This window comes from Parasteatoda tepidariorum, chromosome 2 (genome assembly GCF_982258835.1).
Source record: "Parasteatoda tepidariorum strain Cologne lab strain chromosome 2, Ptep-v5.0, whole genome shotgun sequence".
Lineage (NCBI taxonomy): Eukaryota > Metazoa > Arthropoda > Arachnida > Araneae > Theridiidae > Parasteatoda > Parasteatoda tepidariorum.
In genome coordinates this window covers 18,521,026-18,545,801 of record NC_141756.1, presented here as the reverse complement: position 1 = coordinate 18,545,801, position 24,776 = coordinate 18,521,026, and the positions used below count along the sequence as shown (strand labels likewise).

The 24,776-nt window shown below is 28.7% G+C and overlaps 1 protein-coding gene across 1 annotated transcript in view; it reads left to right on the top strand.

Annotated features, from left to right (window-relative positions):
* The first annotated feature begins 16,868 nt into the window (after nucleotides 1-16,868).
* The window catches only part of LOC107443176 (uncharacterized), an 85,163-nt gene continuing 77,255 nt past the window's right edge, over nucleotides 16,869-24,776 (top strand). Inside the window, exon 1 of the mRNA XM_087156923.1 lies at nucleotides 16,869-17,079. Within this exon, the coding sequence (XP_087013049.1) occupies nucleotides 17,025-17,079 (55 nt within the window). The 5' untranslated portion in view covers nucleotides 16,869-17,024. The remainder of the gene's footprint in view (nucleotides 17,080-24,776) is intronic.

Genomic DNA, 24,776 nt, shown 5'->3' with positions numbered 1-24,776 from the left:
AAGGTTAATTTTTAACTGTTAAAACAATGGTAATTAGATGTTGTAATAATTAGAATTGCTACGCGAGAATAAGATAAAACCATACAAACTCTGCACTGTTAATAGAATAGAAATTCGACGTTGAAGTACAAAAATTGCAGTACGAGAAGAAAATTAAGAACGGTAAACTTCGAGTAGTTAATGTAATGATAATCAGATTTTGTAGCAACTAAAATTGCACCGAAAAAATAAAATAAAGCAAAGTAAACTTTGAACTGTTTGTACAATGGTAATGGTATTCAATAATAAATAGAATTGTAGCACGAGAATAAAATAGTACTGGAGCACCTTTGAACTGTTAATACAATGTTAATTAGATTTAGTATTGACTAGAATTGCGACGTGAAAATATAATAGAACTATATGAAAACTTTAAACTTTAATCAAAATAGTAATTGGAAATAACTAGACATGCAGTACGAGAATAAAACAAACCACAGTAAGCCCTGATCAGTTAATACAATAATAATCAGATTCAGTAACAACTAATATTGTAGCAAGAGAATAAAATAAAGCAAGGTAAACTTTGAACTATTTATACAATGGTAATTAGATTTAATAGTAAATAGAATTGTAGCAAGAGAATAAAATAATACAAGAGCAACTTTGAACTGCTGATACAAAGGTAATTAGATTTATTAATAACTTGAATTATAATAAGTCATAACTTCAGTAAATGTAAATAAACCTAGACTGGAAATAAAAGCAACTGCTAAAGCCAAATAACCAAGTTGCTCTATTTCGCTTGTTTTGCATTTTGATTCATTTCATATATTAAAAAATTAAAAAAGGAAATATTATGAAAGATTAGGAGTAAAATCATTCAAAAAGCAGAAGTTTTCACGCTTTTAAAATATTTTTTTTTGCTTTGAACAATTCACAACATTCACAAGACTCACAATACGTGAATTAGGAGTCTTTATATCGAACATTGGTGTAAAAAATGGCTAGGGTATTTTTCGAAGGAAAATGAAACTTCTCATGAAGGAAAATGACAAAGTTACTGTTTCAGGGTTTAAATTGGTACCAAAGAAGTATAATTTTAAATATTCTGTATTTTCCTGCATTAATCAACTATCTGAAATTAAAAAGTTACAAAAAAATTTTGAAACTTTTTCTATTATGAAAAAAATGAAATAAGTTGTTAAATTTTTTTAGAAAAAAATCACCAATTTAGTTAGAATTTATCCACTTTGGTAAAAATCATTGCATAATTTTATTTTTTTACTCATGAGCTCAAACAGTGCAAGTTTGAAATAGCTTTTCAAATACTAAAAAAGTTCGGTTAAAAATTAATTTTCTCTTCGTAAAAAAACAAATTTTTTAAAATTTATAATTTATTTCATTTTCATGGAGTCAGGTAGATAAACTTGACTGAACAGTCATGATTAACGTTTTACGTTCTCATGATTAACGTATTATAAGTAACAATCTCGCAACCATTATAATAGCATATTTTACGTTTAAAAATCTTTATTTCAAATGACTGCAGTGCTTTCGAAAAAAACTTTAATTTATAGTCAGTGAATGAATTCTCAAAATAAAATAAAAAATAAATAAATAAAATAAAAAAATAAATAAATAAAACAAAACAACGAATCTGCAAATCGTCGTATCAGAGATTTGGCGATCGAATGAATCGGTATATTGTTGAATCGAAAAATCAATAAAGGAGCAATTGGGTGAATCATTAATTGACATCAATTCAAGGTCAATGGTGATTTCAATTCGGAAAAAAATTGAAGTCAAAATTTTTTTTTCTTTTAATTGTTTTCATAATACGACCATCTAAAGTTTTGTCTCCCCGGGGAGCGCCTTTCTAAATAAAACATTGTTTGGAACTCTGTACTTCTAAGCCAACAGTGGACACATCTCGCCAAAAGAGGCAGCTGAATAAATTTTAAGCTCTGCCACTTAAGAAGTATGGTTGACAATCAGATGGATAATTTCATACATTAATGTTTTAAGAGCCATTTTGATATTCTGGTCGGTATTTTATATTCTGACATTATTATTTTATATTCTGGTCGGTTTTTGATATTCTGACAGATATTTTTTGATTGTCTACTTTGACGTCATAGTTAACAAATAGAATTAAAAGAGTGGAAGCAATCACGGTCATTATTTAAATTTTTTTACAACTTTTGCTTTAAATTTGCAGCGTTTCTTAATGCAGTCATTATTATTTACAGTAAATATGATTATTTATTGGTAAGCAATCTAAGATAAAATGAATCTGACTTTAATTTATCAAAAATGCACAGGTAAAAGTAATAGCTGGCTTATAAGCCAGCTATTATTCACATACAATTGAAAACAACAAATTAGAATTGATTAAAACTACGTTTTTCAAGTAGACTAAATGGGGAAAAAAATTTCTGAGGCTTAATTAAAAAAAACGTAGTGTTCAACATTTACGAAAGACTTTTCAAGGGAGTTTTTCGTCGGTGGTGGAATTTTTTTTAACTTTAATAGCGCGCTTATGTTGGTTAAAACTTGATACCCATTTTAGGTCTGATAAAAATTAAAACATTTTTCCCTTTTAAAACATTTGAAAAAAGTAGCTTTTAAAAGTTTTATTTTAGTTTTATGTCTGTAAATTTCTTTGAGTTCTTACTTAGAAGTGGAAGAAATTTTGAGTGGTGTCATCGAAATTAGTTTTGCACGTATTATTAAAAAGAAGGGCAAATTAAATTAGATTAGAGCGTCAGACACTAGCACGATAGATTGTGTGATGGATTAAGCATGATAGATTGTGCAAAGGGGACAGTAATTTCACTGTGCATCAAGTTTTTTAGACGCTGAAATAACTAGAAAGATTTTGTTTATAATTTGTATTGTCAAACAACACAGAACTCCAGATAAAATTACCAGTTAACACACTAGTTAGTGGTAAAAATATTCAATAACGACAAATTCTAGAAATTATAATGGAGACAAATTCTGTTTGTGATGGTCAGGAAAAGATTAAAACTTACATTGTTCTCAGACACAGAGCTACAGTTAAAATTAGAATACCTAATTTATACGGAAGGTGGATCAAAAAATTTGAATTAACGAGGAACAGTGTTTGGTGATATAAGTCTTCCTGTAGCTATAATTATGCCATTAAAACCATCATTGCCACGAGGCAAAGTGCTGCAAAAAGAGATTTGGATGCACTGGCTAGTTGGAAAGTGTTCAAAATTTCAATTAAGAAATTTCCCCATCATAGATGTGAAAATATTTAATAAAAACTAAATTAATAATTAAAAAAAAAGTTTATTATGAATTGGGCAATATATTTAGGAAATGAGTTTTTTCCCCTTAAAGAACAATATTTTAGTTGGCATTTTCATCTGCAAAATTAATTCACGTTAATTGCAGAACTGATTACTTGAAACGTTGCTTTTGCCAGTTCTCGTTAATTTCAGAACTGATTACTTAAAAATAGTTTTTAATAAATTAGGCAATATAATTAGGAAATTAGTTTTTTTTAAAATAGCAATAATTAAGTTGGCATTATCATCTGCAAAAGTTATTCACGTTAATTTCAGAACTGATTACTTGAAACGTTGCTTTTGCCAGTTCTCGTTAATTTCAGAACTGATTACTTAAAAATAAGAATTTTTAAATTAATATAAATACCTCATGAAATTATTAACAGTATAAAAAATTACAAAGTTGCTTTTACCAGTTCTGAAAACCATTCTCCTCCAAGTTAATTGTGGTCGTAAAAATATATTTTAGAATAGTTGTAAAAAGAAGTAAGTCAAAACATAAGATTAAGTAACCGTAATAATAGCCATATGAAAATTTTAAATTAAAAGCAATGACATTTTAGAGAAAAACTGTGCTAAGTTGAATAAGTTTTAATTAAACACTATTAGGAACAAAATATTCTCCTTCTGCAAGCGTTCCTAGGATAGAATTGCTTAAAATTTAAGACTTCTATTTCTATTTTTGAAAAAAAATTATCTCGAATTTAATTCGAAATTTTTTTTTCTGTACTCAAATTTTATGTGCCATCATTAATTTTCATGTTTTATACAAAGCATTTATGCCTATTGAATTTTTTATACTGCGCATTTTTAAAAAATTGAAATTTTTTAATTATTGAAAATATGTTTTGATGAACAGCAACTTGAAGCCTTTTAGAGTTTTGGGCAGTTGCTCACTTTCACCATCCTTGTTGGTTCTACATACTAAGAGCTAAAATTTCTAGTTTAATGGTTAGCATATTTAAAATTGAAAGAAATTCATTCTATTTACTTCAAAACAAAATAAGTCCCTTAAGAAAATATACGATGTATAGCTGCAGTTAAATAATTTCAAATACAAACTCTTTCTATTTTAATCGATCTTGCGTTATTTTTAATAATTATTATTTTTCCTCGTTTCTCAATTATACTTGAATATATTTAAATCGAAACTCAAGAAGACGATCAAGGCTAACTGAAAGAATCTTTTGCGAAAATGGAGTTGCCAAAGAAAGAGTGAATGATATGCGTTGTTGTTCGGAAAAATTCGATTGTGGTTAAAAGCGCAAAGTGATGCCCGATTTAGAAAGGTGCTTCCGGGGAAGGGAAAGTCGGCTCTTAAGTGAAAAGCATGATCGGAAATAATGTTGTTTTTGTGTTCTTTTCAAGATTTTTTGTGTTCTCACAAGCAATGCTCTATACATTGAGCAAATTTAAATGCTAAATTTGTACATTGGCGAAAATCGCAGTAATGATTTCATAGGCATTTCAAAATGAAAATAGGCTTAACGGGGATGCTCTCGGATCGTGTGGACATAGGAAAGCTTTTCTTTCTATTTTCTGTTATCCCGAAGAGGTTAACGTGTTCTCTTTTTTCGCTTATTACATATTATTTAAAGTGATATTATTATGCAAAATTTACCATTTCTTGGTTCTATTCATGTAGTTACTATTTCTTCTTTGAGAATTGCAAGCTAGTTATAAAAAAATATTTATCGTATTTCTGTGCACACATCTCAATTCATAACACTTGTTTAGATGATTTAAGTCAAACTTTATCAAGCTTTCACAATATTAATGTAACGCAACCCAACTGATAGTTTTATCATTCAAAATTGAAAAAATAATTTTCTTTCAATATTAATTGATCATCACCTCATTTTAGTTTGAAATCACGTCATTAAATGAAGTAGAAAAACTCAGTGGTAAAGAAAATAAAATATCCCCAAAACATCAAAGAAGATGCATTTGCTAAGAAAACGGAGCGGAAAATAATTTCAAGCCAATTAAAACACCATTTTTTTGGAAAGGAAAAACAAAATTAAGAAAAGGACTAATTTAACTATTGGGAAAAAATCATCTACCCGATGTATGAACATTATCCATGCTGGTAATATGGGCTAACTAGTTTGACTATCAAAATAATGAAACAGTAGTTAGGAGAGGGATTAGAGATTGCTTTTAAAAAAATCAGGTGAACGTTTAGAACTACGAGTGCTGGGAATTGAAGAGAGAGAAAGTTTCGTGATGTTCAGTGCGCAAAATAAAATAAGGATCACCCTGAATAACTCTTGATTTAATGATCAGATCTTCACATTCCAGGTCTCAATCTGAATGTTTCGAGGGGTGACCTCAAGTATGGCAATTAATTAGAGCAGACGATAATTTTTGTTGTGAAATCCGACACAAAAACGTACTTTTTCTGAATAAACATGCCTTCTCTCATTGGGTTTGGATTTCTGATTTTCAAAATATTGGGGGCAGTCGCAGTCTGGGAAATATGGTTCCCAAAGTTTGGTCAGGAGAGGGTTTAAAAGGTGAATAAAAGAAGTTTTTCCCTCAAATTTATGTAATTCTTAAAGCCAAAGATAATTCCATTAAAAAAATAACTTTCAACTGTCGGGGTGACCTCAAATATTCTAATTAATTACTGTAGATGAAGTTTTGAGTTGCAATATTAGACACATGACGTACTTTCTCTGAATGAACATTTGTGTCTGATTTTTTGGACTGTTCGGATTTCTGATCCCTCCCTGAAATATAGGGAGGGAAGTAGTCGCAATCTGAGAAAAATGGTCCGAATAATTTGGTCAAGCAAGCAGTCCAAAGTTTGAACCTCTTAATCTTATTTTTCCTTCTTGCGTATTTTACCATGCCTCCAGTTTTTTCCAAGCGAATTAAAAAAGTTTTGCACACTGAATTATATAATTCGCATATCCAAGGATAATTCCATTAAAAACACTTGTAATAAATATTTATTATTTTTTTATTATATTATTTAAGGATAGTCGAAAAAAGTTTGAATTGCAAGGTGTACGATTTTTTGCATCATTTCAAAGAATGCAGTTTTAAATTCAAAATACATCATTTGAACGAAATTGGTTGAGTAGCTCTTGAAAATCGAATTTTCAAAATACGGCTTTTTCAAAGTGGTCCATCACTCAGGGTGTTCCATTTATTTATTTTTGTGCACTGTACGGCACAGAAGGAGTACTCAATGAGTTTTATCTAAATTTGAAAACAAATTACTGTTACGTTTTCTTTGTCAAAGTAAATATTGTTTTGTTAAAATTTTCTAATGATTATTTTTCGAGTATTCATCTGCTAACGTAATCAACTAGTAGTCGCTCGGACAGAACGACGCAGCACTGTAAAACTGACATATGAAAAAGTTCTTCCTACGCGTCGGTCCTCATTTGCGCAGTAATCATTTTTCTGCGTTTTTAATTTTCATTTAATTAAGTAAAAGTTTAAATTTTGGAGTTGCTTTTTTCAATTAAACATTACTTCAAAGATAAAACTTTTATTTATTTCCTTCTTATGTAGGTGTGTGAAATAAAACAAATTATGCACTTGCGTTTATATTAGGTAATTAAGTACATTTTTAATTTCGTTTAAAAAGTGGAATTAAAGGAATGAGCGCTTCAGTAAATCGGCACAAAAATAAAATGTAATCTTTTAGGATTTTGATAAAAAAGTCTTTCCCAAGATTGTACTTGGAAGTTTCTTAATTACTATTTTATGCAGCATAGTTCAAATTTTAATTAAAAAAATATTTTTTTTTAACTTATACTTTTACTTATTCCAGTACGTTTAATAGTTTAAATTTGACAAAAATTATTAGCGTGTTTTAAAAGGTTTTTGATTTAAGGAAATATGAATATCATTCAAAAATTAATTGCTTGATAGCTTTTTAATACTCTGTTTAATCAAGCAAAACATTAAAATATCATTACCCGTTCGTAATGTCTAAGATTACAAGCCGATATTTTCCCTTGTTTCTGAATGTATCTGTAAAATTAATTAACAAAACTATTTTTCACATCATCATAAGATTTCATCAATTTTTTTTAAACTTCTTGCTACATTTTCAATTATTTGATGCAATAAATTTATAATAAAATATAGTAATTAAATTTCTATTATAGAAATTCATACAAAAGAGTTTTATATTTCAATGTAAGTGAAGTATGAATAAATATAAATTGTGCAATATTCTGTTTTATCTAAATGAAGAATGACTGCATACGTACAATTATTTACGTTAGGAACACATGACAAAAGTTTGTGATTTTGAAGAAATTTTCGTTAAATTAAAATTAATGGAAAATTAATACCACTAAGTCACATTTTTATTAATTAACATATATTTATTTCAGCTTTAACTATTTACGATATGAATTACGTAATTAATGTAATTTTTAATATCACCTTTATACACTGTGAAATATGTGGTGCAGTGCTTATCCAAATTTGGTGTGCACGAATTGTGCAAGTAACTAATTTAATTCAACTTTATATCAAATAGAGCATTCATACACTTTGTAAACACTAAACCAATAATCGAAAATGCTAACACGAAGGTCATATGCATTTTTTTACATTCATGTCGTCAACTTTTCGATAACTTTAGAGTTTGTTTGGAAATCGTTGGATGATAACGTTAGATTGTTTACAATTGAGCACGAGAAGTTTGTTGTCGTGAGTTTTTTGTTTGATGTCTGCTGAACATTGTACAGAAACAGAAGTTAACTGCTATAAAAAGTACTTTTTTTGTGCAATAAAGATAATTATGTTCTCATAAGATGATTTACATAAATATGTAAGTTGTATTAATATTCAATGTCAAGTCCGATTTTGTCAATTCCGATTTTGTCAAGTCGAGTTCGATTTAATCTTAATATTATCTCTGTACTGTGTGAATGTTTAATTAACAAACTAATTTCATTTTAAGAAATATTCCATGTAAGCATCCTAAGTTAATGATTTTTACTTTCGACCGTATCGTAAAAATAACTTTACTGCCCCTCAAGCAATGTTAGAAATTTATCGGAAAAAAATGGCTAAATAACATTTACTTAGCTATTATTTTACCTATTCAAACAAAATAGTCAAGTATCCATAAACATATATGGCAGTACTTTTACTTTCGTTACTTGTACCGCCGGTACAAGTAAAAAGTACGTACTTTTACTTGTACTTCGTTACTTTTTAAATTTAGTACTTTTACTTGTACTTTCGTTACTTTTTTAGGGAAAAAGTACAAGTATTTGTAACGGAAATGTCGAATGAAATCGTTACTTTTTTCTAAAACTCGGTAAGCTTTCTAAAAAAAAGAGAAAAAAAAATTTAATTAAAAAAAATGCTTATGATTTTTTAATTTATAAAATTAATGTGCAATATGTATGCATTCACAGCTAACTTCGTGTTTAAATACCTTGACCTCCCGTGGAGTGCTTATTCAGCGTGGCTAAGCACGTTCTGAGAAATTCTCGCAGCAGACTCAGTGACACCACTTTCAAAATGCAATTATTTTGCAAAATGAATAATATTATTTTGCAAAATATTTTGCAAAATGAATAATGAAAATATTAATTAGCAAGTTATTTTCATTCATTTTCGAGTTTTATGCATTTATTTAATACATTTTAAATAAAAAATGTTGGAGTTTGCTATTACGTTTTTCAATTTTCTTTTTGAACTCACTAATACATTTTTGTCTTAAAAACATTTTTTACTAAATACGTTTTTTACTAAAATTATGTTTATGCCCGACCTTGTCAAACTACGCACAGTCAAATCTCTAAGAACTTCAGAACTATTTGTGCTATTGAAAACTATTATAATTACTATTTTAACTCTTGAAAACTCGAAGGTATTAATTTAGCCGCTGATACTAAAATTCGTTTACAAATTTTTTTATTCCGTTAGGCAGAAATGTTCGGAAAATGATTTTCTCGCATGACTTCAGCATTAGCCATTGTTACAAATAAACCTGTAGACTGTTCTGTTTCAACTTATACTGCACATTCAATTATTTTTTACTAGCTCAAAGATCACAAAGCTATCTGAAACCCCGTGTTTGCTTTGTTTATGTTTGTGCTTTTAAAACGTGTTTCTACAGGGTAAAACAATTTTAAATCAATGGTAATTTAAATAAATAAAAATAATAAACTAAAAATTAAAATCAATAGATAAAATTTCTTTTTCGTGCAAATCCATAAAAAGTTTGATAAAAAAATTATATTTGATTTTAAAACTATATTATACGATTAAATTATAAAATTATATTATAATATTCTTCCAAATTTAAAAATAAATTAATGCCCATAACTTTGAAAATTAAAAATAAATAAATAACAACAATTTTGCAAAAACATTAAGGAACATAAGAATATTATTCAATAAAATTTTAGCTTACTTTGAATTTTCGATTTCCTAGAAATGTACTTTTAAATCGTTACTTTTTTTGTTTAGTACTTGTACTTTTACTTGTACTTTTTACTCGTTACTTTTTAAAATAAGAACTTTTTACTTTTTACTCGTTACTTTTTTTAAAAATACTTGTACTTTTACTCGTTACTTTTTAAAAGTAACGTTGCCATATATGGCCATAAATAAGATGGTAATCAAGGTCAGGCACGTTATCCATTACGCCACAGGCCCTTCAACTGTTAATTGTGAGAAAAATCTTTTATTAACATCCTTCACTTAATATGGTTAAACGACCATACTTTTATCCCACCAACTAAACCCACCTAATGAAGTCACTTAGTTCGGTGCAACTGTATACATATTATTGCCGAGTGGGCCAATTTGGTAATTTCAAGACAAACAGAATGGGGGTTAGAATCCCACTGTTCGCACCAAAATATTCCCTCATTTTTTTCACGTGAAAAGTTTCAATGTTCTGCACTCCCCAATTTGTATCTTGTATTTTTCAATGCCCATTACTTAACGAGAAGCTTAGCTCTTATGTTTAGTTAAATTTCTTTTTTTTACAGCTTCGAAGACATTAAATTAGTTGTAAATGGTTGAAGCCAATAAGTTAGTTGTAAATGGTTAAAAAACCGTATAGTTTTGTTTTTATGGTTTTATAACCATACTAAAGGTAAACGGTCAAAACAGTAAATGCAATAAATGTTCTTTACCATAAACTTTCCAGTTAATCAGCTGCAGGTTAAATTAAAATAATTTCAGAATGAAAATCAAACAGTGTATGTATTATATCACTGTAATTATAAATTTTGAAGTTACTTAATGTAAAAAAAAATGGTGACGGCTACTTTACGCCAAGTAGTGTAAAAAAAACGTTTTTGGTGAACATGTGAGGTTGCGGACCAAGAACCAAGAGTTACGCATGATGTTTCATAACACTGCTTTGATGCAAAGTAATTGCCGCCTATTGCCATGATATGAAACAAAATACGTCTGTTTATTTCAAGGTGGCGTATAAACATTGTGTTATTTATTTCTTGGTCAAACATTTGATTCCTGAATTATACTTTCTGAAACGAATCTTAAGCATTCCTTTGAAAAACGAAAAGAATACTTAAAACAACTGGGAATAAGTGCCCCACCTTCTTCTTTACAACGGGTAGGAATTTTCACGAACATGTATTTGTACGTACACTGACGCTAAACTTGTGTTTGTACACTAAAATTTTTTACACTTTTTTTCGGTTGAAATCGCAACTGGGGATTAAACCCAGTTTTTTTTTCAATGCTAGTTCAGTACCTTAACCACTGAGCCATCGTGGTTTCAGAGTTCAGTTAATAAAATTTTGTAAACGAGTATTTAATAATCAAAAACGAACTGTTATATTTTCGTTGTATTTAATTTTTAAAAATTTTCTTTTGCTCATGAAACGAATAAATATAGATAAAATATAGATAAAATTTCGATTTATGTAGATATAAATAATATAGCACATTTGGTAGATATGCATTTCGTGATGATACATTTGTTGACCATAAATAAGTTTCAATTTTATGTCCGTAGAATAAGTAACAAAATCCTTAAAATCAAATGTTCATAAAACAAAAAAATACATGACATTTTAATTGAATAAATTTTAATTTTAATTTAAGAATTAGAAATGATTGTAGCAATTGCGTGGGTTCGCAGGTAGCAGAGCTCTCCAGTATTTCATTTCTGTTTTCCCATACTCTATTTTTTATTTGAATACCGATGACGATAAATAGTCCGAAGTATCAAAAAGTAATTTCTTTAAATTCAGAATGAAAGCAAACATGAGGACGATGATTCTTTCAAATAAAACTCTCTTCGTTAAAAAGTTTCTATTTTTAATTTGTTCTCTTTATCGAGAAAACACACTATATGCTTTACAAACCTTAATTAAGATATAAGAATAAAAAATGTCCAAACTAAACTTTTCTTAATTATAAAATAAATTGGTTTCTTGTCAGAAAATAGTATTTATCACATTTCGTTAATTACTTTTGCTGTTTGAGAGTCGTTTAAAATTATTAAAGTTTCGAACAATTCTTTTATCAGAATAAATGCTTCTATTTTTAAACCATTATTTAACATTGTCATTTGTATTTAACGTTTATAAAGTGATATAATTATAAACTCTTCTATTTAATGTTATCGTAATACGTTTAGTTAATAGCACTCTATTTTAATCTATGTTGAGCCTGTATTATTATTTTTAAATCTTTGTATCATAGCGTAACTTTTGTTTATTTATTCATTTGTTTGTTTAATATCATTACTGTTATCATTATTTTGGAATTTGAATACCTTATAAAGCAAAACGCACTTTGATATAAAACTTTCTGTTAAAATTAAATTTTTCGCAATATTTCAACACATATTCAAATGAAATAGCGCTTCTTTTTGTTGCAATATAATATAATGTAAACACAAATGATGTAAAGATAATGGGCCAATCAAAAAATTTTATTTTTACTTATTACCTTACACTTAAATTATTTTAACACGCGTTTAAAAATTATCAAATCTCAAAATTATTTAACTACATTCTTAGAAAAACAGTCAAACGTTAAACAATATTGACTGCATGCTTGATAATGTAAATTCAATTTATTTTCTCAAATTAAATAAATAAACAAAAAAAGGTGGAAACTTTGACATGTGCCGAAAGCTCAAATATAAGCTCCCATTCTTAGGAACCAATAAACGTGAATGAAGAAAACAAAACAGATTTGAAAAAAGTAAACGCTAAGTCACCGACGAAAAAGAATTAGTAAGAAAATAAAGTTGAATGAAATTAGATGCTGATCGGATCTTTAATGACTTTAAGATTAATTACGCAAACATATATGAAAATTACTTAAAAATTCACATTTGCAATGCGAATAAGACAGTTAAAGATCCCAGCGGTATTGGAAATTTCTGGGGTTATTTACAAAATATTTCAAGGCAAGCTTGGCTACATTGATCAAATCAAACGTGCTTTAAAATTTAGAACTAAGGAATACAAAAAAGTTGTCTGGTATTAAGAATTCGATGAATCATTTTTAGTTGTTCACTGTTGGAATCTTGGGCATATGATTAATTTTGATTACACCAAAATTCTTCCGACCCCTGCGCATTTAATCATTTTGATAATTAGGACTCTTGTTTTATTCATATGAAAGTCGATTACCTCACAATATCGATTGGAAATGATCCCTACTTTGATTTTTCACCTGGTTATCCCCGTTTTTCTAGTTCTGTTCTACACTGTTATTTTTTTTCCTTTTTAATTAGCATATTTACTTTTTCTTGTTCAAATCTGTTTTGTTTTCTTCATTCACTTGTCTTGAGATTGACCACCTATTTTTGAGTGCTTGAAACTGCTGAATTTTTTTACCTTTATGATTTACGAAGCAAATAAAAGCGTTTCTTTTTCAAGTGTATGTCAGTTTCTTTGGATTATCCATTTCATATTTACAGCACCTTGATCTGCAATGTCCTATCCGATTTGATGAAAACTTTGCTAAGGTGATAAATAAAACAACGTTTACGTTTAAGTTGGACAATATTATCGTGCTATCGAGTTTCCGTAGCATAATAATAGTGATCACTTTAGCACCATATTAAAGGTCAAAGTTAATTGAAACCATATTATATTTTCAACACACTCCATCTTATAACTTCAACAATGCATTTTATTTCATAACCACTATAGAAATGCTGACCAAAATTTGAGTTTAAAACTACCAATGTTCAACTTTTTAGCTTTTTGTAATTTCGAAACCCAATCCAGAAGACAAGGGAACTCAGAATCAAGTATTGGGAGAAATTTTGCATCCGTGGAAGACTTTTTGAGAGAACTAACACAAATGTGAGTTACATGGCAAGGAAAATCACGAAAATCTCCCATGATTAGTCTAACAACAACAGGACGCTAACCAATGATCCGCATACCACTGAGGATATTTTACGTCAGCACTGGAATCTGTCCGAGCTGGGTGAAGAATTCGTATCGACCATCCAAAGCTAGGATTTGAACCCGGTTCACTTCATTGGGAGGCGAACACTCTACCTCCTGAGCCACCACGGCCTTAGAACAATGTATTTTATTTTATTTTGTTTTATCCGTCGTTTAACAGATGACCCAATTTTGGGTTTGCGACTAGTGATGTTCAATCCCGAAGCCTTGTCATTTTGAACCAATCCAGAAGACAAGGAAACTACTGGATCAGTACACCCAGAGGTATTGATTTGTTATGGGAACAAGGAGGACTTTGAGACTTGACAGATTTAACGTGTATCAGTCCCCATTTACAACGAGGGGAGTCTTAGGCCTGTGGGGATCGAACCCACGAACTCTTGGTCATGGGCCCAGTGCCCTACCAACCAGGCTATTCCGGCCCTAGAACATTGTATTATTTAATTTCTTCCTTTAAGATGCTAGTTTGAGTAGAAGTACCTGGGACTTGACGACGTGTGACTTCACCACATGATGCTTGATCGCGTGATACTTGACCGTTTCCACTTTCTTTGGATACCTTAAATAGTAAATATTATTTATTAATAAGTCGTACGGCAAATTAATAATTGCTGCAATTTTTTTAAACTTTACTTCACCCCTGGAACTCCGTTCCTTTTTCTTAACTGTCTTAGATTTGTCATTCGAATACGTTACTTTGTTTATCATACTTGAAAAAATTTCAATTGCTTAAAAGTGTTCGTTGTTTCAGTACACGAAGAAGTTCCATTCATTAGTAACCGTTTAATAGGAAGTTTCTGGTGTTCAATTACGAATTCATTTAAGAATTTTTGATCATTTGAAAAGAAAAGCGAAACTAGTACCAAAAACTCGAGCTACCAATTGAAACTATGCTCGACTTGTTATATAGGGTGCTATGATGTAATGACCACCTTTAAAGTCTAATCTCAAAATCTTTGTCGAAGAGGAGTTAAAATACTACTTAAGTTAGGGATCACATATCAATATTTAAATTTTTGTGTCTTTCTATTGCACATACTTTTCTTTAACTTTATTTTCAACAAGAATTATAAAAAATTGTTAATGATTTATGAATAACTCCATATATAAAACTTTATTTGAAGCTCCGCAATAATAATCCTAATTGTAATGACTTTTAAGAATTTATTTTGAACTCTAATTATGCTAATGTAAGTAGATTTCTATACCAAGTTATTATACTGCAAGAAAAATATTACGCGGTGCAAATATTTTAAGGGTGGTGATTACGAAACGCTCCGTTTATAAAATTTTATTCGAAGTTTCAAACTAACAAGCCAAATTATGAATTTTTGGACTTTGCACTCGAATTGTACTACTGTAAGTAGCCCTTTATAGTTATTATACTGCACATGAAAATATTATTTTGTGCAAATATACAAAGAACACTCAGTATATAAAGCTTTATTTGAACTTTCTAAACTAAAGAACTAAATAATGATCTTTCGCACTTTACCATAATTAGCCTTTTATAGCAAGATATTATATTGAAATGAAATTATTACTTGGTGCAAATATACTAAGGGGATTAAGAAATACTCCGTTTATAAAACTTTATTTGAAGTTTCAAACTATTTAGCCAAATTATGAATTTTGGACTCTAATTGTAACCCTTTAATTGTAACCTTGTAATTGTAAAATTAAGTAACCCTTTATGGTTATTATACTGCTCATGAAAGTAAACAAGGAACACTCAGTATATAAAGCCTTATTTGAAGTTCCAAAATAATAAACTAAATTATGAGTTTTTGGACATTTTGTGCTTTAAGTAGCCCTTTATAGCAAGTTATTATACTGAAATGAAATTATTACTTGCTGGAAATATACTGAGGGGAATACAAAATATTCCGTTAATAAAACTTTATTTGAACTTTCAAATTATTTAGCCAAATTATGAATTTTCTGACTTCGTACTCTAATCGTACTACTGTAAGTAGCTCTTTGTAGTTATTACTGACTAATGCTCTACTATGAGTAACTCTTTATAGTTGCTTATGAAAATATTACGCTGTGAAAATGTACAAAAAAAAACGCTCAGTATATAAAGCATTATTTGAAGTTCCAAAATAATAAACTAAATTTTGAATTTTTGGCCTTTTTTTGCACTCTACTGTAAGTAAGTGAGTCTTTTATAGCAAGTTATTATACAGCTATGAAAATATTACTCACTGAAAATATACAAACAAATGCAATTACGAAACACTCCATAAATAAAGCTTTATTTGAAGTCCAAATTAACAATCCTGTAAGTAGCCATTTATAGCAAGTTAGTACAGTGCAAGGAAAAAATAGCATATTCGTCATCGGTAAAAATATACTAAGATCGGTAATTATAAAACACTCCGTACATAAAACGTGAATTGAATTCACATTGATACAAACAAATATACAAGGACCACTCAGTATATAAAGCTTAATTTGAAGTTACAAAATAATAAACTAAATTAGGAGTTTTTTAAACTCTACCGTAGGTAGCTTTAATATATAAGGAACGATCAAATAATGTTCTAAATAAAACTAAATTATGAATTTTTTTTATTTATTTTGCATATTAAATGTACTACCGTTAGTAGTCTTTTATATCAAGCTATTGATTCTGATCCTTATTTGGCAATGAAAATATTGTTTAGTACAAATATAAAGACAGTGATTACAGAAAAATCCGTATCTAAAGTTAAATAATACGAAGCCAAATTATTAAACTTTGCACTCATACTAATGTAATGTCATTTATAATACGTTACTGCACGGCAATGAGAATATTATTCAGTACCAATATACTTATTAGAGAAATTAATGTCTGTTCGTTAATTTGTAAACATTTAGCAAACGTTGGAAAATGATGCATTCATTTTTATCATTATTAAAAAACACACATTTAATAAAAAAACAGTATTTTATACAAAATATACTTTATATATCCTTTCTTTTACTTATTTAAAAATATTTTATAATTTTTGTTATTCTTTTTTCAATAACTCCTTCAACCGAACTTTGCAGTTCCAAAGTGCAACTCATTTTTATTAATGGATGCATATTGAATACCATTAGTCGATGCTGATGTCAGATGCTCGTGACACCTCGAAATCTGAAAAATGCAAAGGTAAAAGTCGTTTTCGATGTTTTTGGCATGTGCGTCTGTTTACGTATCCATATTTCATGCATGGAATAATGTTGCCATATTTTTAAGAAAGAAATACTTCAATACTTTTTAGGCTCTACTTCTTGAAAGCAAACATGTTGAGAAATCGTACTGGCAGTTAATAATACACTGAAACAGCATATGAAAACTTTTCTTATAAAAAATTGCTTCTTGATTTTTGACGAGGAAAAAGAAAGTATGATTTTGTTCAATATTATTTTGAATATGGGGTAGGTCTTATAAGTTTTAAGAGATTTCAAGTGAAGTTGTTGTGAAATATGAGTTATTAACAGTTATTAAAGCTAATATATATATATATATATATATATATATATATATATATATATATATATATATATATATATATATATATATATATATATATGTATATAGAATAATAAAGACAAAAAAGATTAATGAAAAGAAAAGAACAATTAACAAAATAAAATATTTTTTCAATATATTAAAAAAACAATTTTTTAAAAAGATATTAAATATTTTTTTATTTATCGTTTCAATTAGTTTTTAAATATTTTGTTTTAATGATTTTTCTTCTTCCATTTAATGATACTTCTAAAAAATTTTCATCTTCTGTTTTCCATGTTTTCTTTATTTCTTGGGGGGATAATCAACTTTTGATTTCAATTTTCGACTTCCAATGAGGTGAACCGGGTTTGAATCTCACCAATGGCTTGTCAATGCGAATTCCGCACCCTGCTTGCACCGACCACGGTGAATAAAATACTCTCGGTAGTAGATGGATCATGGCTTAGAGTCTTTTTGAAATCAGGCTAACCGTGGGAGGTTATCATAGTTTTTCTTTCTTTACATCGCAAATGCAGGTTAGCTCCATCAAAAAGTGCTCCACAAAGGCAAATTTCTCCCAATACTTCATCCAGGATTTCCCTTGTTTTCTGGATTTAACTCAAAATTACAATTAGTACTAAAACACAATGCGTGAAGAAGTTCAAAAATATAAGGAACATCTCTTGAAAATTGAAATAAGAATACTTTCGTTCAGTCAAACCCACGGGCAAAGGCTTGACATCGAAAAAATGTGATTTATATGTTGTTTAAAACTAATTAAGGTTTTAGTAATTGAGGATTTGAGAATGTTTAAACAATGTTGTGCTGTGAATTTGGCTTGGTTACCATTGAAAATAATTTTGAAAGTTGACCATGCTGCTTGCCGAAGGTGCCTAGTAATATATAAAAATTAAAATAAATGTCAAACAAATGAATTTCTACCTATTTGTACAAAATTTTAGTTGATTACTCGGATTCTATATTTAAAATAACTGTTTGTATTGTATGAAATTCATGACATGATTATTTAATTAAAATCTTTTCGTGTAAACATCAATATTTTTATAAACCTAACAACCAGTGAAAATTGGAAAAGTTAAATTACATGTAATTAAAAGTTGTGTTAAGCATTAAAACTTCCATTATTATTATTCTAGTTCATGCTAATGGAATGCATTTTCATATTTTCGTTGCATCGCTTAAAATTTCAGAAACTCTTAATTTTCTTGAGTACAAGTTTATTTAACAACCGTGAAAACTTAATTTTGGAATAGGGAAAACAAAAGCGGCCATCGATTTTCATTTAGAAACATGCCGAGTCATTGTTGTTCGAATTATCGAAAGAAAAGAATAGTTTGGAAATAACTAAATATCTGAATTAGGAATCTTAGTATTTTACAGGTAAAATTCAAGAAAATAAAAAAAATTGAAATTGTGAAGAAAAAAAAAATTGGTTAAAATTACTGTTTTTTCTTCTTCTTAAAACGGAATTATATTTTCTTCATTAAGTTACATTGTTAGTCTATGAGTACGTTGCTTAAATCTAATTCGAACATAAATGATAAAGTAGAATATGTCAACTTCTTTTACTAAAAACATAAATGACAATTATGAATCCAAACAAAAAAGAAAATTACTTAGTTTCATTAAAACATTCATATTTTATAATTTGAAGTATTAGTTTTGTAGCAGTTTATAAAAATGAGTATATTATTTTAATTTTTCATTCATTCAGAACAAAATAAGGGAAGAGGTAAATTACATTGATTATTTACTGTTAGAATAAATAGTATGAAACTAATTTTTGTTAGCTTTAAGTAAGCATATCGCGGAACGTAGGATGTTCCACAAAGACCTCCCTAAATATGTATTTTTAGCATCGTTGCAAACGTTAAACCAAAAAAATACCACATTGAAGGTCACAAATTTAAGCAAAAAAAGAAAATTTCTTCGAAATCTGATAAATCATTGTACACGAAGACGAATGCAACAACAAAACGTGGCTTAGTTATAGGTAGAAACTTGAAGGTATTTCTAGAAATCGTCTTGCAAATTGAACATGTCTTGTTGTTTATTACATGATCTGTTCTGTGCTTTTCCCCAGCTCATTAGCATTTTTTGCATTTTTCCGTGCTTGAAAAATAATTATGATCCTTAATGGGCACGTCTTTTGTTTTCATTTCGATAAGGATTCTAACTAATACATATTAAGAGCAGTTTTCGTTAAACATAAGAAATCGGAATTCATCTAGTTTTTTAATTTGACTCTTGAGCGTATACATTATGTTCAGGGCTCAAAATAATTGTAAGAAATCGAAACATAAAATATAGTCATTGCAGGTGTTTTTAAATACATTTGTATGCCATTTAATAATCAAGATAAATTAGATTCATTTTTCTCGCTCTTAAGTTACAAATACTATGCATTTTGTTTAAAAAAAATAATGAAAAATAATGCTTTTAAAAAAGTTATAAATTTCTTTGCCTAATTTTTTTTAATATTTAACATTAATACTCCCGGTGGCTGAGTGGTAACGTTTCGCAGTTTCGTGCCATGAGTCCTAGACTCGATCCTCGGACCGGGAAAGGTTGACTCAGCCCTTCCTTACCTCAGTAGGTCGATAAAATGAGTACCAAGCATGATTGGGAACTAAACAATGGGGGTTTCACTACCCAATCTATCCCTGCACCCCAGAGACTAAGGTCAAGTAAGCTGAAATGGACGCGGTAGACCTTGGCCTTCTTCGGACTGCCGTGCTACTGAGTTTAAATTTTATATTTCTTATCATTCTTTCTTAAACAACACTTTCTATTATTAATAATTTTGGCATGCAGTTATATATACTTTGATATTATGATACCCACAAGGAGAAAATGTTTTTGTAAAATTACCGTACTGCATGAAATTGACATTTTTAGTAAAAAAACTGTAATTCTGGTTAATAAAACGCAAAATGTGCAGTATTTAAACCATTCATTTGGTATTTCGTCTCTTTATATGTTTACCAGAAATTATGGTTTTCTAAATTATACTATTTACTATCACACATTTATGTAAATTTAAGTGAAAAATGATTTTTACGACAATCTCTAAGGAATCAAGATATAATTACCCAAATTTTATCACATTTATTATATTTCATCACATATCATAGAACCTTATTTTTTTTTAATTTTACGAAATTCATTACCAAACTGCTTCGGCATAATTTTCGGCGATTTTCGTTGTTTCCATCAAGCTAGAAATGCTGTAAATTTTACTGTATTTTCATAGTCTTGACCATACTTTTTTTCTCAGTGTAGATCTGACATGGAATAATATTTATAACTTTTGTTTTTGACTTTTTTATCTGAAAGAACAAATTGCTTTTAACTTGTTGTATTGTAAGAATTCATTTGATGAGATTTACCACCAAAAAATAACGAAAAATATTGCAAAAAAAAAATCATACCATAGGAATTTCATACTAGTTGAGTTTCTTTTCCACCTTAACTATTTCTTCGAAGAGAAGGAAACAATAGTTAGTCGAGAGTTAAACAATACTTCTGTTAGTGTTTTGTAGAAGTCTTAGTAAAATAATAAGTTGTTTCGTAAACTATTATCATTTATGAAACTTTAATAGCCGGATTTTATGGTATTAAATTTCAGATCGATTATCAAAAATAAGAAGAAGAATATGCTTTGATAGAAATTAAATGCCGATCAATGACTTAAATATTAATTATAATTCTTCTATATTATATGAATTATAATGTCTTTAGCACTTAATGAACTTTCGCTAATTGGAATACAGTCTTTATAATATTTATAGGTATTTTTTAATGGTCTGTTGCATGCTCCTGAGGTTATCAATCATTTTTCCGGGATTCTTGCTGTGTATTTAAGACTTCCATTTGGAGAAAGAACAGACTGATACAGCCAATGGTTCACATGAATGTTGCAGCCGTGTATTCCTAATCATTATTATATCCTACATCCTTAATCACAGAACCCATTATTCATGAAATACCCGCATAGATTATAAGAAGTCATTATTCCAACTTGGAGCACATAGTCTCGTCATAGTCTTTCATCTCACCCTATTGGAATGCATTACCCTTCTTCAATCTAGTTTTATGTTCTATTACTGTTTGCTTACCTTTCAAGAGTAGTCTCGAATTTTTAACTATGCTAACCCCTCTTAAAATCTTAAAGTGGTAATTGTAAATAAAAGCTTTTTATATGAGTTTTGTTTCCATTCCAGCCATCTGCTCTATAGAGAAAGGCAGATTTTACTTTTGTTTTGAGCATTATTTACTTTGTTTTTAGTGAGATATGTTTATTTTTTAAAAAAAAACTGCTTAGACAAAAAAATCACATTTATTCATCGTTTAAACTGTTTAAAACATCTTCCTCCGTTTATTGTATATTTTTTACTATAAAGCTGAATATTTCAAGCTAATTGATTTTTCCAGCTATCATCTTCTTCTAGTCATTAAGTTACCATTTACATATGTTTAGGATTAAATGAAATGGATACAATGTGATTACAGCGGCTAATTTGTATATGTTAAAATAAACGGTAATATTTTTTAAACTATTTGTTTAATCCCCCCTGGCAGAATGTGCGACTCCCAATTGAAATTATTTTTAAAAAAAATAAGAGTGCCTGCAGTTAAATATAGCAATATTTAATAGTTTTATTTTATTCGCAATATTGTCTAAAGTCTTACTATATGTTACTACATTATATTATTGTTTGTTTTGATTAAATATATCTGAATATATCTTTTACGTCGTTGAATTGCTTATAATTACACATTTGTGTCAAAATTTAGTTACGTAACAACTTACTTATTTTTTACATTGAAGCATATGGATCACTATTTCTTCAGATAGAATCTTAAAACTCAATTCTAAACATCGGCACACAAGTACAATAAAAATTATAACATACTATAATAATATAGAAATTATTATAAATAGAATTTTAAAACTCAATTCGATTAGTTTATGTATCTAACTATCTATACACACAAAGTGCATTAATACTATATGGGGAAAATTTAATCAATTTTTCCTATTTGTATTATTTCTTAAATTGTATTTAATTAAGAGTTTCTGATTAACAAAAAATGTAAAAAACTTCGGTATCATATGGGATAAATTAGTTTGTTGAAGTTTGTTTATTAGTTTAATTAAACGAGTCACAATAAATAAAGCATTTTCTGGGTACACCATCCTATTTATAACAATAAAATGTGCAAAAAATTATTTACTATCTTTTCCTTTTAAAAGTATTTCTTGAGAAACTTAAAAATAAAAAATGGAATTTTAATTAAAGCATTTTTAATTTACAATTGAAGACAATTCCAGTTGATGATAAAATTTTATTTTTAAAAAACCCATTTTAATAAACTTTTTGCGCAACTTAGGCTTACTTAATTATTTATGATAAAATAAGAAACATTTAAAGATAATTAAAATATTTGAAAGGATACTTTAAAGCATGGTAAACTTTTGTTTATTTTTGTATCAAATGATACAAATAATTTATATTTCACCTTACTCTGAGAGTAACACGATCAGTTTTAATATCAGAAACTAATTATAGAAAGAAGAATGATTAATCAATGTTTTCGGTTTTAATAATAGAAAAGTTTAACCTTCAAAAGAGGTATCTTTAGTAACTAAACGGTTAGAAATTTCTTAGAAAAATATAGTTAATTAACAATTTATTCAATTGTTACTTTAAACTAAGCTAATCTCAGTGGCGCGACAGCCCATAGAGGGCCAAGGCCAACTGTGCCCATCTCAGTTTTCTTGACCTTGGGCTCTGAGGTGCAGGAGCAGATGTTCCGGTCAGGTGGTCAGCCGAACGAGGAACCCCCAGTGTTTAGCTTCCGAGCATGTTTGGTACTCATTTATCGACCCACTGAAAGGATGAAAGGCTGAGTCAACCTTGCCCAATCCGAGGATCGAACCAGGGACCTGTGGTACGACAGCGCGAAGCACTACCGCTCACCCACTGGGAGTCAATTGTTATTTTACCTTATTCAAAAAAATCAGTCAAATAACCACAAATAAGATGATATACAAGCTGTTAACTCTAACAAAAACCGTCTATTAACTGCTTTCACATAATACGGTTTAACAACCATAATTTAATCGCAGCTACTGAGCTCTCGTAATGATTTCCTATTCTCTAAGTTCCTTACAGCTGGGTACAGATTATAGCCGAAGGGGGTCAATCTATCAGGTCTCATGACTCAGGGAATGGGAATTTAAGTTCCAGCATTGACAGTGCAATATTTTCTTCATTCCCTTCAACACATGAAGAGTTTACTGAGTTCTGCACTCCCCAATTTGTGACCCTGGACTTTTAGAATACTATACTCTCATTCACGCGTAGATGGCAGCTCCATAAAGCTTATAAGCTATCTCTCATGTCCAGTTAAATTTCTTTTTTAAGGCTTTTGCTAATTATAAGACCATGTTAGCTATAAGAGAACATCAAGAGATTTTTTTTCCAACAAACTAACTTTTTTTCAGCTAACTTTTAGAATAAATCTTAGAGTTCAGGAAAGCATATTCTAAGAGGTTTGCAGCGTCTGAATTAAATGTAATCGGATTGATCTTATCTTTCCTTGAAGTTATGAAATTCCATCTGAAAAAGAATTCCCATCCCCCAGTTGAGAACCACAGTGCTATAGCTTTTTAAAATAGTCCAAGTTTCCGATAAATTCCTATTTCTGCAAATTAGTGTTTGCATGTGATCGAGTTATGCTATTTAATACAGCGTTTTATATTTTAAAAAAGTATAATTTTAAATTGCTTTGAAAAAAAAATGTGACATTAAAGAAAATAATGTTATTTTCAAGTAATTTAACGCAAGCACGAGTGTTAATGTTGTTTTAAGATTAAATCAATTTACTTAAAGTTAGATTTAAAGTTTTCGTTCTGTTTACATTTATAGATAATATAGCTTTCTTATAGTTGCGGACCTAATAAATCCTACATTGTTTGTCTGGTATAATTGAAAATCTTACCATAATACATAAAATTACACTTTCAAAAATCGGATATAGATACCTTGAACCTTAATATCGTGATCACTTGCTCCATCTTAATAAGGTGCGAAATTAAACCAATCACTGTATTATATATATATATTGTATTGAATATTAATGCAAACCAGATAAACATTGATGGCTATCCATTTTCATACCTGTCAAAAATTAAACAAAAAATTATTAAATCTTATACGTATTTTCTGCACGTGCCTTATTAGATAGTCTCTCACCTAAATAATTTTTTTATAAAACATGTTGAAAAATGTAAAATAAATATTTAATAAGATTTTCTATACTAGGCGATTTAACATTTAACTGAGAAAAAATAATAAACATCGACTGCTTACTTGCCAATGTATTTTTTACATGATACTTTCAAATTATTTTTATCTATTAACTTCAAATTTTTTGAAAAAAAAATAATAAATAACTAACCAGTATATGTTATAATATCATATATGTTATAATATCATAGTTTTCATGATAAACTATTGTCAAAGTAATTCAGTGATCTCAAATGCTGTAAAAGTTACG